This window comes from Drosophila teissieri, chromosome 2L (genome assembly GCF_016746235.2).
Source record: "Drosophila teissieri strain GT53w chromosome 2L, Prin_Dtei_1.1, whole genome shotgun sequence".
In the NCBI taxonomy this organism is placed as follows: domain Eukaryota; kingdom Metazoa; phylum Arthropoda; class Insecta; order Diptera; family Drosophilidae; genus Drosophila; species Drosophila teissieri.
Genome location: NC_053029.1, coordinates 19,113,279 through 19,128,185, shown reverse-complemented (window position 1 = coordinate 19,128,185; position 14,907 = coordinate 19,113,279). Strand labels below are relative to the sequence as shown.

General features: G+C 48.1%; 2 protein-coding genes across 4 annotated transcripts; one reads left to right on the top strand and one right to left on the bottom strand.

Moving 5' to 3' along the window:
• Positions 1 to 761: 761 nt before the first annotated feature.
• LOC122626330 lies at positions 762 to 1,905 on the top strand. Its single transcript, XM_043806541.1, has 4 exons — positions 762 to 1,111; positions 1,176 to 1,261; positions 1,381 to 1,531; positions 1,591 to 1,905. Exons 1-4 carry the CDS (start codon positions 853 to 855, stop codon positions 1,767 to 1,769), a joined length of 675 nt encoding a protein of 224 aa, XP_043662476.1. The 5' UTR covers positions 762 to 852; the 3' UTR covers positions 1,770 to 1,905.
• A 1-nt stretch (position 1,906) lies between these two features.
• On the bottom strand, positions 1,907 to 13,920 carry LOC122626329 (serine proteinase stubble). 3 transcript variants are annotated; one of them, XM_043806539.1, is made up of 8 exons: positions 13,796 to 13,916; positions 4,904 to 7,022; positions 4,650 to 4,780; positions 4,163 to 4,393; positions 3,263 to 3,374; positions 2,948 to 3,201; positions 2,479 to 2,772; positions 1,907 to 2,409 (listed from the first exon to the last, which is right to left on the bottom strand). In XM_043806539.1, exons 2-8 carry the CDS (start codon positions 6,337 to 6,339, stop codon positions 2,294 to 2,296), a joined length of 2,574 nt encoding a protein of 857 aa, XP_043662474.1. In that variant the 5' UTR covers positions 6,340 to 7,022; positions 13,796 to 13,916; the 3' UTR covers positions 1,907 to 2,293. The 3 variants fall into 3 exon arrangements, with proteins under 3 accessions (XP_043662474.1, XP_043662473.1, XP_043662472.1); XM_043806538.1 differs by lacking the exon at positions 4,163 to 4,393 and adding an exon at positions 13,168 to 13,250 and having other exon boundaries at positions 1,910 to 2,409; positions 13,796 to 13,920; XM_043806537.1 differs by lacking the exon at positions 4,163 to 4,393 and having other exon boundaries at positions 1,910 to 2,409.
• Positions 13,921 to 14,907: the final 987 nt, after the last annotated feature.

The following is a 14,907-nucleotide window of genomic DNA, read 5'->3' as shown; positions in this document are numbered from 1 at the left end:
ATTTTTAGATTCCGACTTCTGAGAAGTGTTCTGCTATTCTTCCGGGGAATAAGCCACAACCGCACGCGCCGCTGGCCAAACGCAAACTAACTTCACGCCATTAGGCAAGAAAGACGCAGCAACAGGTTGATCTTAGTTCTGGTTCGGACCGCTGTTGCTGCTGCCACCAGTTGAAGAGACTGCTGTCTTAAGTTGCTGCTGCTTCTGATGTTGCTGCTGATGCTGCTTCACATGTGCTGCCCGATCTTCTTCATCGTCACTGCTAATTATTACGAAATGCTGATGACGCCGCCAGCGGCGCAGGAAATGTTCTCCCAGTCTATTATAATTATTTTATGCGACATAATTGCAAGAACCGCTGCCATCTCTAGCCGGAATGGGAGCAGCTCAGTTCACTGGTGGCAAGCGGATTGCTTTTGGGGTTAGGCCATCTCGGCAAGGGAGAACCACTAACCGAAATGGAGGCCACACATTCATTTATGTAACTTTCTAATTTGTCGCCACCTGGGCGGATTAGCATATTAAATAGTGTTCTTAAGTATCGTTGCTTCTTTAAGTATCGTTGGGTAGAAAAGTGAAAATGAATTTCAAAGACCCAAAAACGAAAACTCATTTGTCAGTCCTCTATGTCTTTAGTCTGGCTTAAATAACTATGCATGTGCGATTAAAACACGAAGCCATCACAAATATATTGTTTGGTGTAAAAGAAGCAGGCCCTGATCCCCTTTACTCCTGTCACCTGGCTTCCACTCGTCTGGCCTTCAGTACATCGTTGTTTGTTCTGTTGCAAACACCAACAAACCCCAACAAACCCCAAACAGCACGTTAAGTTGGAGCACAACAAGCGGTAACATGGCCCCCAAGAATCCATCGCATCCTGGTGGAAATTCATCCGCCGTTGCGATGGCCGCCAGTCACACCATCTCGTACGTGCAGTGCCAGAACCTGAAGTACAACGTCATCATCCTCGGCTGGCTCGGCGTGATCATTTCCAGCGTCATCCTGGGCAGCTCCGCGCTGACCATCCACGTGCTTCCCGACATCGAACTGCTGCTCCACCAGTGGCCCATGAACCTGGTCCCGGTTGAAGAACAGCAGCTACTGGTCAATCGTAAGTACTGCCCGATCGAAAGCACTAACCTTGGGACTACCCAGTAATGATTACTTGCCCCCAGTGTTGGCCATCTTTAGCTCCATTGTGTACGGACTGTCGCTGATCAACATGGGCGTCAGTCTGCTGCTGCTAATTGGTATTGCCCGGGTAAGTAAAATAAGTGGATATGTGTACTCTGTGAATGAGTGTTTTTATTAAACCCGATATACCATATTGTTTTAATATAAAATTCAAAGCCACACTATTGTTAAATGTGTCTTCAACAGGACTCAAGTTGCCTCATATATCCCTGGTTGATCTATCATGGCGTTATTTTTGGCTTCGGTCTTTATTTGGGGGTTTTCTACGCGACCGCAGGTCTGTTTATTGACCTGTCGAGCTTTCTAATGTGTCTTCTGGTGTTCACCCTTGTGCTGGGTAAGCCCAGTATATCTTGACCCACAGATCCCAATCATGTCCGTATGTCTCTGCCTCAGTTATATTTTACAAGATCTATCACGAGGTCTTCACCCTATTCCGCGTGATGGAGCAGCAGTCGAAGGCCGGGGGAGTGGGAGTGGACGGGCTCTACTACCAGGATGCGGAGAATGGATGGACTGCGGCTGGGGTTCCCTTTCAGCATGTTTATGTGCCGCGTCTGCCGATCCAAAAGTAACATGAACACCATCACCAACAATTTCCAGACCCAGACTGCAACACCAACAGCAACGAATAGAAAAAGTAGAAAAATATGACATTTGGACTGCGTTTGTACGATTAATAAACGTTTCACGGGTTCGAATTCATCTCAATATTTGTATAATTTATTTACACACGAAATGGAGTTCATAAATAGTTTTAAAATTACATAACAGCGCATATGACTAAGTAAATTAAACCGTAATTATCAGTTATAATTAATTTAAGGCTTAGGTGTTTGCAGATAGTTCGCACACGTGTGTATCTCGTAGATACACACTAAGAGTCCTAACTGCTAACTTGTACTGCGCTAATTTATATCTTAAGCTAAATTGTATTTCTTGTGTAACCATAAATTAGGCGGCGTGGATCGGAAGCGGAGCAAGGAGCAGAATGAAGTGAGTTATGTACAAAACAATCTGTGGCCCACTTAGCAGGCAGGTGCGAATGCTATTGCGAATGCGATTGCGATTGCGATTGCTATTTATTGATGAGAATAAATTAGATGTTCATCGTGAGTCCGACGACGTAGGACACCCAGTCCACGGTCTTGCTGACGCTGTGATAGATTCCCGGCTGGCCGCGGGACGCGCAGGAGTAACCAGCAGAGACCACACCTGAAGGAGATCAATCGTTTTAGTTAATAGGGCCTACATATGGGGATCTGTCCGTCTCTCAACACCCACCAATTAGGTACCAGCGCCCGTTCTTGTCGTGCATCAAAGGTCCTCCGGAGTCGCCCTGGCACGAGTCCTTGCCCCCGTTGCGGTAGCCCGCGCAGAGCATCTCCTGGTAGATGACCACATTTATGCCGTTCTGCCGGTGCCAGCGCTCGCAGATCCGGTTCTCGATCACGGGCACATCCACGGCCTGCAACGTCTTGGGCCGCAGTCGGGAGCCCGGGTTCAGAGCTCCCCAGCCGGCGGCCCAGCCAAATTTGCCCAGGAAGTCCTCGTTCTTCTCAGGCAGGCAAATCGGAGCTGGCAGTTAAAACAAATATAAGTTCTCTGTTCCTTACACACAGTCTTTTACAGCTTTATGAGTTTAACTAATTGGATTAAGCTGGATTTTGCTTGTTAAAATCATCAAGTTGTAATGATTATTAGCAGACATTTGACTTCACTCATTCTATTCAAATTTTCCGGAAGAACTCACCTATGTGGGGCATGAAGTGCACGGTGCGCTCCAGCGTCAGCACGGAGATGTCGAAGCGGTCAGCCTGCGGCGTAAACTTAAAGTACGGATGCACGTCGATCCGGCGGACGCCGAAGGTGTAGGCAGGCAGCGGCTCCACGGCCGAGTTGATCACGTAATCGCCCAGCGTGACATGCACCTGGCGCGGAGTGGCCCGGGCCACACAATGGCCGGCGGTGACCACGTGCCGCCGCGAGATCAACGAACCTCCGCACCTGGGGAAAATCGTGGGCTACTTAGTTTCGGGTAGGAGGAAGTCAACGCCAAGATGCTTACCGAGAGGAGCCGATGCGGATGTAGGCCTGCCAGGGAAAGGAGCCGAAGCCCGCATCATCGCCGCCCACAATGCGCCGCTGGGCGGTCTGCTTGGCCAGCGAAATGCCGCAGCCTGAAAGGGAGAGGAGTCGGATGAGTTGGAACCACGCACCGGGATCTCTTAGCATATGGGTTTCTGGGATTGGGTATCTGGGATCGGGTTAGTGGCATCGGAAGCATTAACAACGGGGCGACCACCAAGCAAGCAGTTAGGCAAACAAGCTGCCGGGTTCAGATCAGCTTTCTAGAGTCGAGTCGTAGCGTCTTGATGGGACTTGAGGTCTTTGTTTCGTCGTGGCCTAGACTCGGACGTGGAGCGTAATGCCGTTAAACTACGTGGCTTAATATATATGGCTTAATTATCATTAGCGTGCTGTGGTAATTAACATGCTCATGCCGGGCAATTAAACTTATTTCATGTATCTCCGCTGTCTTTTATTCGATGGACGACGGAAGGTGGCTCCTTCGCGGGTGGCTTTTGCCTGGTTTTAGTGGCGTGTGTAGTTGGAGGCATCTTCGGTCCACATGCGGCTTAATTAGGCACTGAAAACCACCCAAGAGTGTAACAATAACAAATGCGAGTTACGAGTGCATAGCTACAGCTACATACATAACAAAACGAACTACAAAACATACGTAAATTGTTAGGGGTGGCATGCAAATTATTTCCCAACTATTTCGCCGTTTACTTATAATGGCAATTGAGTATTGGAACATGGTTCTGGGTAATTGGTAATTGGTAATTGGTAATTGGTACTGGGGGTTGGATTCGGGTTGGGGTTTAGTGTGCACGTGCTTGGGTTGGATTGGATTGGATTCAATCAATTTGGCTTTCAATCGATCTGAGGCTGCCACACTCACTGGGTTCGTTGTTCACGGGTCCGTAGTTCTTTTGCGGCAGATCGGTCAGATCTACGGCATTGCCGACGAAGTCCGAGCTGCCCAGATTGGCCGACTTGGCCGTGCGGTGGCAACAGCCGCGCAGCAGTCCGTCGCAGGTGCCCTGAATGAGGCCGCCGGAGAGCCAGCAGCCCAGGAAGAACTCGCACGTGCCGCCCCGGTGCTGGCACTCCGTGTCCGTTGTGATGTCGACTGTCGAATGGGAATCGAAGTTGCAATCGGTATGTTCTCGTGTTCGGGTGGGGTGTTCTGTGTGGGCGTGTCTGAGTTTTGGGTTGGATTCTAGACTTTCTGCGGGAAGGGTAGGGTGATTGGTTGGGGAAGGGGGGTTACGTGGGTTACGTGGCCTAGTGCAAGCAGTTTCCCAGCAGCTGACTGACCCCTTCCTAAGCCCTGCCGAATGCGCGTGGTGGAGGGGTGGAGATCGGGTCGGGGACGTGGCACTTACCCTTCTCCTTGAACGTGCTCGTCGACTGCGGACTGCTGGTCGCCTCCGAGGCGCTGTCCAGCTCCTGCAGACTGTAGTCATTGCGCACATCCTGCACGGCGGCCAGTTCGTTGATGCCAAAGTTCTGGTCCCTGTTCGGATGCAAGGCATTGAGTAAATATGTCTACTTGTATTCGAAGGAGCTTAGCTTATGATAGATGAATATAAGGAAAGAGCTTTAATTCATAGGTACACCTTGCACCTTGCTTTCTTACCTGAAAGCAATGTTATCGCTGAAGTAGACTCCGTTTCCGGAGGGACCGCTGCTGCCGGCGGGTCCACTGGGTCCGGTGGTGCCCACGTTGTCGTTGGTGGGGAAGACGACCCGTGGACTGCGAGACGACTTGTAGGGGTAGTAGCGGCTCTTGCGGGTTCCCTGGTACTCGCTGGGTCCCACGTACTCCTGGAAATTCTTCTGCGGCCCAAACTGGCGGACCGGAGCAGGAGGACCAGTGCGGAACTCAGTGTCGCCGAAGTAGAAGCCTCTCTGGGGTCGCTGCTGCGGGAGTGCGGTAATCGGTCCATTGATGTCCCCGAACTTGGTCACGTCGTCGCGGTAGAGCTTGAGGCCATGCGGCTTGGAGTTGCTCACCAGGCCGGGAAACTCGAAGCTGGAGGATGCCGTGTCCGAGTCAAAGTAGAGCTGCCGGGTGTGCCGCGTCTCGTGCTGCTCGTACTGAGTGGGCGGCGGAACGGGTGACGCGTCCTCGCTGTACGGCTGGGGCTCATAGCCTCCGGCACTGGTGTCCCCAAATATGGGGTTGTCCTCGCGGTAGGCCTGCGGGTGGAAGGGACTGGCCGGCTTCAGGCTGTAGCTGGGAAACTGGAAGCCCACCCGCCGACTGGTGTTCTCCGGCTCGGCGTACTCCAGCTTGTCCGTGGAGCTCGCGGCAGCCAGGAGATCGCTGCGTTCCGTTCGCTCGGGACCCAGTTCCAAAGCAAGAGGTTGCTGCTCCCGTCCAGATCCCTGGATGGCCAGGTCGGCGGCAAATTCATGGGCCGCGGCGGCCACTCCATCGGCCGGAGGTCCCAGCGTGGAGAGCGTGGCGTTCCGGCTGGGACGCAGTTGCAACAGCGCCGTGGATCCATTATCGCCCTCCGTCTGCAGCGGAATGTACATGTAGTTGCGCCGGCGACCCTGACGCGTCACATTCTCCGGCATCGTGGGCACCAACTGCTTGGGCACCGTAATGAGCTCACCCTGCGGCAGTTCCACGGACGGAGCGGGAATGATCTCCACGGCGGGGTCGGATCGCCGCTGGGCAGTGGTCGAGAAGCCTCCAAACTGACGGGCGGTGCGATAGGAACCGAAGGACTGCACCACCGTGCCGTCGTTGCGCTGGCGCAGGTCCTTGAAGCTGATGTCGTCCTGCCGGCTGAAGCTCTGGTGTGGCGCATAGAGATTGCGTGCGGTGGAGGGCGTGGTGGCCGCCGTCGCCGCTGCCGTTTGCCAGGGCAGCAGCTGGTGGCCGGTGAGAAGGGCGGCCGTGGTCACCGAGGTGGTGGGCGTGGCCGCGGACGAGGCGCAGCAGCAGTAGGCGCAGAGACTAACGGCCAGCGCCAGACGGCTCCATCTCCACGTGTTGCGTGTGCTCCGGCTGATGGTATGGGTGGTGGTATGGGTATTGTTTTCGTCGGTGGCCACTAACATCTTACATCGAGCAGGATGAGCGCCGGTGAATGGTGGTTGTCGGGTGGTAATGACACTGGCTCCAATTAAGGTGCAGCCGCACAACTTCCTGCTCAGCGCCGCCTGAACTTGAAAACCAAACGCTGAACGCTGAACGCTGAACGCTGAACGCACCGAATGCCGCCCAATCCGATCCGGTCCCAACTGAGCTGGTCCGTTTCGCTTTTCCTACGCTCCGCTGGCTGCTCTGCTGCAAAAGTGGATTCCAAGTGCTGTCAGCTGCGTGCTGCGTTCATTGATCTCCCCACTGGATTTTGGTGTGGGTATCGGCTTTTGGGATTTTCCGATTTTCTGATTTTCTGATTTTCCGGCGCGGCGGCTCTGTTACAATTCAGCTGGATTTGCGGCAATCTGTGTGCCTGCCGCCGATAGCTCAGCTCGTGTGGCAAGTTGCCGGTTTCGTTGCCAGTTGAATTGGTCCGGGTGCTGGGATGGGTTGCGAACGGCGTTGGCGATGGTGGGATGTTTGGGTATGTGCTCGTGGGTCCGGCGGTTATTGGTCTGCGCTGCTCCAATGGCAATTATTTCAATTGCTGTTGACGCTTTAACAGCGGCGTTTCAGGCGGTTTCGTTCGGTTGCATGCTGCACCGCATCGCGACAACGTCCACGAGGAGCTCTGGCCACGAATCACTTCCTTAATTGCCTGCAACGGATAAACACAAACATTATCAGTGGTGGACCGGTTTATTTCGGCAATTAGGAGTGGGTGTAAGCCCAGCTCGAGTACTAAAATGACTGTTGTAGTCATCGCTTTGCGCATTAAATCCCCATTAATTCCGTAGTAAATGACTTTTAAATCACCAATTTGGCCGAAAACTCGTTTGGCAGAGGTGCACTTGCCACTGCAACACGCGTTTCCTTGGTCGCACATGTCACAGCTGGGTTTTTGGAAACCCGTCGCCGCGATAAAAGCAGCTCGGAAAACTGGAAAAACCATCATCAGCAGCTGGCTGGCTGCTCGCAGTGTTTTTATTTTATTTAATTTCTTTTTTACTTTTTGCGAGTTTTTTGTCTAATTTTTGGCCTTTTCTCCCCCTTCTCTTTTTACGTTTCACGTTTAACGATAGAAGGAAATGAATGAATGCAGTGAACAGCGCATTAAAAGCAAGTACGAATCGCAGTTCAGTACCCTGTACCCGCAAGCACTGAAGGTATATTAGGATTTCTGCAAGGCATTATTAAACAGGAAAATATACATACATATATGCAAGTTATTGTTTACTTGACTACTCTTTCTTTTAAGCCGTGCTTAAATCATCTTGATGATCTACTATTTTGACAATAACTGATTTTCCTAAGTGGGCGGAGTCAATTGATTACTTCACTTTGAAATAGAATTGTTTAGAGCAACAGCACTCTCCTTGCGATTAAAGAATATATTTGTAGCGATGGAGTCTATAATTAGTGAATTAAATTCGCTATTATTATAGTGTTTAAGTGGAACATCATGTGTTTTGTGACTAAAGAGTTTTGTGACTACGCTCAGAACTCCTATTCCGATTGCGAAAAAGAGCTAGTCACCTGGAACTTCAGCCATCACACACGAAAGTAAGAGCTAGCCAGCTTTTTGCTCTGCTCGGCAGCGATGCAGCCGAAGTCGGCGTGTTTTCACTTTCGTTTGGAGTTCAAGCACCACGGAGCAGCTGGTCGGCGAATGGTTTTGCTTATTTGCCGCTCCGGCGAGCGCTTCCTTTAAATTTGTGCAAACTTGACACTTTGAACTTGATCTGCGGCTGGCGATTTTCCGATTCCGATGTACCAGGAAGTTGCCTCCCGAAAACGTGACTCGGCGCTTCGACAGCTTTGCATAATGGTTAACACATTTTGCGGACACTTCATGTATAGACAGACAGACGGTGGTTATGAAATATTTTTTGGCGACTTAACAGGTTTTGCCAGCTTGGGCTCTTGCTTTTTCTCGGATGTTTTCCCTGCTGACGCACCGTGATGCAACCGTTGCAAAACTCAATTTACATTTCGGACACTTCGGACGCTAAGTTCGGGTTAATCCCTGCTGTCCGGCCCACTGGATCTCTCCTGGATCGGGTTACGTAAGCCTGCACTCCACTGACAGCTGCCCCATCATCGTGATTACCATCCTCGTAATTATGATCCCCAGCACAGGCACAGAGCAGCAACAACAGTAAGCATGCGTGTTGTTCCCATATGGAAACCAACGGCCTTGAGTGAAGGACGCCGGAAACTGGCTTTCTGCGGCCATTTCTCTTTCTGCTCTTCGGCTCTTACGCATAATTTACAATCGCTTTGTTGTGCTGTCCGCTTTCAGTTTATTTGTTTAAATTAAAAATACTTGGCTGGAACCTACGGCAAGGGCCGCTGAGGCTACATAGAGCCCCGATTCCGATTCCACGTATCCCTCGCCCGCAACTCCATAACTTTTGTTTTAGTTCGGCGCTGGCAGTGAAAGTTTTTTTCTGCTGTAAACAATGCGTCGTTCACTTTGTTTCGTTTCCAATTCGTTGTAAGCAAGCGATTTTGTTGCTTTTCAGCTTGTAATTGAGATAAATGCATTTTAAATGAGCCGCCGCAGCTGCAGCAGCAGCAACAGCAGCAACAGCAGCAACAGCAGCAACCACAGCAGCAGCAGCTGATTGCAGTTTCAGTTGCGTATGCAGATGCAGATGCAGATGCGACATTCCACCGCTCATTGCATTTGGGCACTCGATTATGCGTCTCAAGCCAGAAAGACTTTTCTCTTATCTGGCCACGCATAATTCACGACAAATGAATTCTCCCCGCCGCCGAAGACAATGGCTAATGCCCCGGATGACAATGGTAATGGCTGCAGCCGCAGCAACATCATCTGCAACATCGGCAACATCTTCAACAATGGCAACACAAAAGCGCAGCCAAAAGTTGTCATTTCAGTTGTCTTCCGTTTGTCGCTGGCTGATGAGTTGCGCATAAAGTAAATGCGAGACAAGCCGAGCCGGCGGCTAAGGAAATTTTTATGCATTTTGTTGAATTGGGGGAAAATGGCTAAATTATGGAGGAGGGACCCAAGCGCTTGCCTAATAAATTAGGAAAACCGAATGAAAAGAGATGGAACTGCTTTCATGCCATTTCCAAGTTAGCGGCTCCTTAAAGAAACCGGCCGCGAACAATGCCTCTGCTTTAATTGTAAACAAAGTTTTATTTCTTGTGCCATAAACAAAATTAGTTAGCATAGCATAGACTTCCAAATGGGCTCGAAATAAAAAATGTGTATATTTTTAAATAAATTAATGTACAAGTATGTACAATGTGAAGTGTAAATACAATTAGTTAGTTATATATTTGTACAAGGGTATATATTTAACTATCTGCTTGCCAAAGGTAGTTTCCTTTAACCACATTTAATTAAATATATTTTATATTCGAAAACAAACATTAATTTCTCATATATTTTCAGGAAACTAGGCCATCAAATACATTTGAGTAATTTGAATTTTTATGCGAAAATCATGGCTAATTAAAGCGGACTATAGCAAGCATTTACTGCACTTCTTCGGCAGAAAAACGCAAACCCATTTTTCAAGTTTTTCCAACTTTTCATTGGTTAAACGCTCACATTTATTTAAGCTAGCAATCAAGAGACGGTCGCAGCAACCACAAAACTGATAGCCGCTCCTCTCCACCGGTCCACTCCCACTCCCAATCCCAAATCCAAAAGCCACTTTCGGCTGTTGTCGTCTTGGCAAAGTGGAATTAAATAGATTTGCTCAATTATTTTGAATTGCTACCATTTGCAATTACGAATTGTTTGCACAAGCCGAAAGGTTAAACCCATTTGACTTTCCCACCACCACCACCACCATCACCACCACCCATCGCTCAAGTGGGTCAAACAGCTGCGCCTGCTGCGTCTTGGCCTGGCCAAAGCCAAATTAGTTGGAAATCGGTGTCGTGCCATTGGCACATTTCAGTCCGCCCCAAAACAGAGGCGACAACAAACGATAACATACGACAACACACACATACACACATTAGAGCCCCGAAAGTTGGGTAAGGTAAGTGCCGTTGTAAGCCGCAGCCCAGAGCGTTTCACACGCCCGTCCGTCCACATAATCAATCGATGGTCAGAAGATGGCACCTCTGACGTCTTCCCCGCACACACAAGCAAACAACGGAGTGTTAATTGTTATTCCATACGTAGGCTGATGCGCAATTGTTACGAATGTGTTAAGTCAACACCGGCAGCAGCAGTAGCAGGAGAGGCAGCAGCAGAGGCAGCAGCAGCAGCAGTAGAGTGTTAAGAAGTGGCCGAGTGTAGACCAAAAACAAAAGCTGATGGGTTTATATGTGTAGCATGGCATGCAAATCGCGCACACAAAACCAGCACTGATGATTATGCAATTAGCGCCACTAACACCGAGACAGGAGCACACGGCCCATGAGCCATATTGATCAATGGATTGTGAGAGCTCTACGACCGACGATTAGATAAGCGCAATAAACTCTTGGAGAATTTCGTGCTAATGACTCGTGCCGTGCTGTAGAATATTAATTATTATGAAAATACCCTCTTGAAAAACCTAGGCAACGAACTTGACAAGAAGAGGGAAAATTAAGGAGGAAAAAGCAAAGCAGCTGATAGATTTTTGTGCGAAGTTTCCACCGAAGAAAACAAAAGATCTAAGCAACGAACTTGCCCAAATCAGGAACATACATATATACAAATCAAAATGGCTGCAAGAAGTTTGGGTGAAATTTTGTAAGGAAAAATACAAAAGACTCAGGTCACAAACTTACGCCTGCCGGAGGTGAAGCTCGTTCAGATTTAAATAATGAGCTGGTCCAAAGCCAGTAGCTACTGCGCACAACTCCCCCTCAAACCCAAAAAAAAACAGACTGCCCAATTAACAACAACAAGCCGATAAACAAACAACCCGAATGCATAATACACTGAACTCGAAGCGGAGAAGAAAAATGATGAAAACAAAAATTGGGAAATCATTTGCATGAATCCAGCAACAATCTTTGAGCATTTCGGTTGGCTTACATAAGCCAACAGTGCACAAAGAAGGTAAGCGAGTGAAAAACATTTACATAAAGCATCAAAAAGAAAATAAAAGCAAGGCGAATGAAGCCAAGAAATCCATGGCCATGGTCACAATTTGGCGGAACTTGTTTTCCAGCGCCTGGGTCGTATGTTTCGGGTTTTATTACACGACGAAAAGGGTACCAAATCCCTAACCGGATTTAAGGGCACAGCAGCAGCTCCCAAAATTAAGTTATTGGTGTCGGGCTGCTGGAAAGAAAGTTCTCAGCCAAGTCATATATGTATGTACATAAATATGGCACCTTTAAGTATACGAGTATACGAGTATGTACGTACGTATATACAGTAGCATGCTCCAGAGAGCAGGCCGAGCGGAGCAATACGAGTTTCTCCGCTTATGCAATAAGCCAGCCCTATATTGAAAAAGCGAAATAAAATAAAACCACTTCAGGAAAACGTAAAGGTAAAGAGATGTTACCAAAAAATAAAAAGGCAGCGTCGGCGTTCGGTGTTGCTGATAATGAAGTTCATGTCATACTTATACACACAGACAGCAGTACGAAAGTATATTGTGTAGTCGACACAAGAAATCGACGGAGCCATAAAAACGTTGCCAAATAATTTGTGGCCCAAGCTGCAGTTAACCAAATTGGGGCTAAGACGATGCGCCTCTCTTTTCCCCACTTCGGCTTTTGCCTTTTGACTCATTTCACATTTCGTTTGCCCTTCTTTTACGCACTTTTGTATGTGGCTCAGTATTTATGTTTTCCGGTTTCTTGCTTCTTTCCTTTTTGCATTTCGTTGTCTTTTATTTGTTTTATTGGCGACTTGACATGGTTTTTTGTTTCAACCACTCCGAGCCAACCTATTTATTATTCCAAGTCAGTGTCGGTTATACAATAATTATCAAGCTGTTAATGTGCAAACGCATTGAATAATCGACCGCATTTTGACATTGTTTTTTGGGTTATCAATTATGACATTTGAAGTTCAGGTTTGATGACACAAGCATAGGGTCTTCGTTTAACTTGAAAAAATGCTTCTAAGCTTGGTTTAAGTGATATGATTAGTAATATTAGTAATATATACTACAATTTACTTTTCTCAATCTCTTGATTCGTGTATGTCTAGGAATACATGATTGTGCTACCTTAAGTACATCATATTTTACAATAAGAAACAATATATATATGAATAAATGAAATAAATGGACTTCAGACTTCACTTTGGAAGGGAAAGCCATAGACATGGACAAGCAATTTTGGAGTCCAAAGTCAATTCCCCAAATTTTCCTGTTTTGCTAGCCAGCTGTGCCCCAAATTATATTTGCATGCTGTAAGAGCAACTAAAACCATAGTACACCGGATTCTAGCTGTCGGGAATGATCGATACACATATATGTACATACATAACTTATGTGGCAGGTGTTATGCCAAAACCACGAACACTCCCCTGCCGGGACACCCTGATGCATCGAATGCGGTGGATTATGTGTCCAGGCATTTTGCAAGCATTTAAGCGCAAATACTTTCCACATTTTGCAAGCGACCACGACCACGCCATGAGGTTTGCGTTTTATGCATTTGGCAGAGTGGTATATGGTAAGATTTATTAGATAATGACGCTTTACTTTTGCACCATAACTGAGTAGTTTCTTTTTCTGCGGTTCGTGAGCTGTGCGAATGTTGCAACGTCCAAATGATTTAACCGCTGGAGGCGCCAACCATCGTAGAGCGTCAATTTGCGGGCTTAACTAAGCGAATTTAATCAAAATGTTGCTTCTCACCTGCGAGGCTGTATTTTGAAGTGTGCTGAGAATTAATCCAATTTTTATTTGGGGGGCTGAATTTGGGGGGCACAGTGGCAGTACTGTGCGAAATGAGAGAAAGAAATTGTATTAGGATACCGATTACAAATTGCCTGCAATTTATTGGGCTGTTTTCTTTGCACTTTTCATTATTGTTTTGCCGTGTTTTGTTTCGTTCGGTTAAGGCGAGAGTAATAATAAAAGCAAAATGCTTTTTTTGATCGCTTTTTGCTGCTGGCTGATCGGATCAGCGAACAAGCAGAAATATTGTTCAAAGTCGCTCGCAACAGCAACAGCAGCAGCGCAGCAGCAGCAGCAGAAGCAGCAGCAGCAGCAGCGGCGATTGCGACTCCAATTGCAAAATCAAATCACTTTCACTGTCAGGCGCAGTTTGCTGGGTAAGGGGGCGGCGGGGGACGGACGGGGGACGGTGTTTGCAACTGCAGGCAACTGCAAGCCAAATCCAATCCGTAGCACTCACAATCGCTCGCTCTATCTCTTGAATTTCAGCTATTATTGCTGCCACTTTAATTGCAGTTTTCGGCCAAGTTTCGCCTGGAGTCCTGGGCTCTATCTCAATCCTGCGCACTCACACAGTGGCACTTACCGCGATCGCGATCACGGCCAAATGGGTCTGGATACAACTGCACAGATACGAGCGCGAACCGGAGCTGAGCCGAAGCGAACTTGAGCGGAACGATGCGCGAACACGACCTTCCTGAGCGACGTCTCAAAGAAGTCTGAACGGTCTGCGCAGGCGCAAAAGCTGAGCCAAGCTGAGCGCGAGCTTTTTGAGCGGCTGCGCAGTCTCAGTCGCAGTCGCAGCGCCGCAGCTGCTCTTCCGACGAAGCAGCGGCGAAGCGGTACTGGAAAAATCAGCTGTCTTCCATCCCGCTGACGCCCCTCTGCCACTCTGCCTCTCGCTCCTTAATCACTCCCCTGGCCGTGCGTCGATTAGGCAACAATAAATGCACAGACGGGCGTAAAAGATATAAAAGGGGGTGGGGTGGGGTCTCCACCGGTCCGATGGAGCAGGGAGCTGGAGTACTGTAACAGCCACCGCATTGTACAAATAATACAAATTATTGCTTAATGCCGGCAGACGTTCGTACTCCGGTACACCGAAAGTATTAATGAAATATTAGTAAATACTCGAAGCTTGTACGAATGGCGCCCGAGCAGGGACCAATATGCAGCGTTGGACCCTTCCGCCATCTGACTACGGAACGTGCTTAAGTTTCTAATTCTACTACTGTTTATTGAAAATTGTATTACTTTTAAAGATTCTATTTTAAGTTGGGATGAAAGAAGTCCAGCTCAAATAGGCTAATTTATAAGTAAATATGATCCGTCTGACCTTCATTAAATTGTTTTTTTTTTCGGTGTACACATCCGATTCTCCTCGCCACCCTTTCGTAGCTGCAATTATGATATGAAGTCGTAAAGCATCATTGGCCGCCATGGCCAATAGTAAGCACCATCGTTTTATTTCGGTTTTTGTTGCCGGCCAAACATGACAGCCGCCAATTAAACATTTTCAGTTCATATTTTCCCAATGCCTTTGGCCGCTGAGCGGAGCACCACTAGCCAGCCAGGTACCCAGATAGCCAGAAAACAGAAAAAACATAAAAAACTGAAAAGCAGAACCCGCAATTCACGAAAGCGTCGCAACATTTAATATCTTTTGACAGACTGTGACAGGCTGTGACTCCACCGTGA

Bases quoted from the DNA above. Each gene is read 5' to 3' on its own strand.
- LOC122626330 (XM_043806541.1), top strand. From the start codon at position 853: ATGGCCCCCAAGAATCCATCGCATCCTGGTGGAAATTCATCCGCCGTT. The intron at 1,262-1,380 runs GTAAGTAAAATA...TGTCTTCAACAG, and splicing joins TGCTAATTGGTATTGCCCGG to GACTCAAGTTGCCTCATATA. The intron at 1,532-1,590 runs GTAAGCCCAGTA...TCTCTGCCTCAG, and splicing joins GGTGTTCACCCTTGTGCTGG to TTATATTTTACAAGATCTAT.
- LOC122626329 (XM_043806539.1), bottom strand. From the start codon at position 6,339: ATGTTAGTGGCCACCGACGAAAACAATACCCATACCACCACCCATACC. The intron at 4,781-4,903 runs GTAAGAAAGCAA...GCATCCGAACAG, and splicing joins AGCGATAACATTGCTTTCAG to GGACCAGAACTTTGGCATCA. The intron at 3,202-3,262 runs GTAAGCATCTTG...GATTTTCCCCAG, and splicing joins ATCCGCATCGGCTCCTCTCG to GTGCGGAGGTTCGTTGATCT.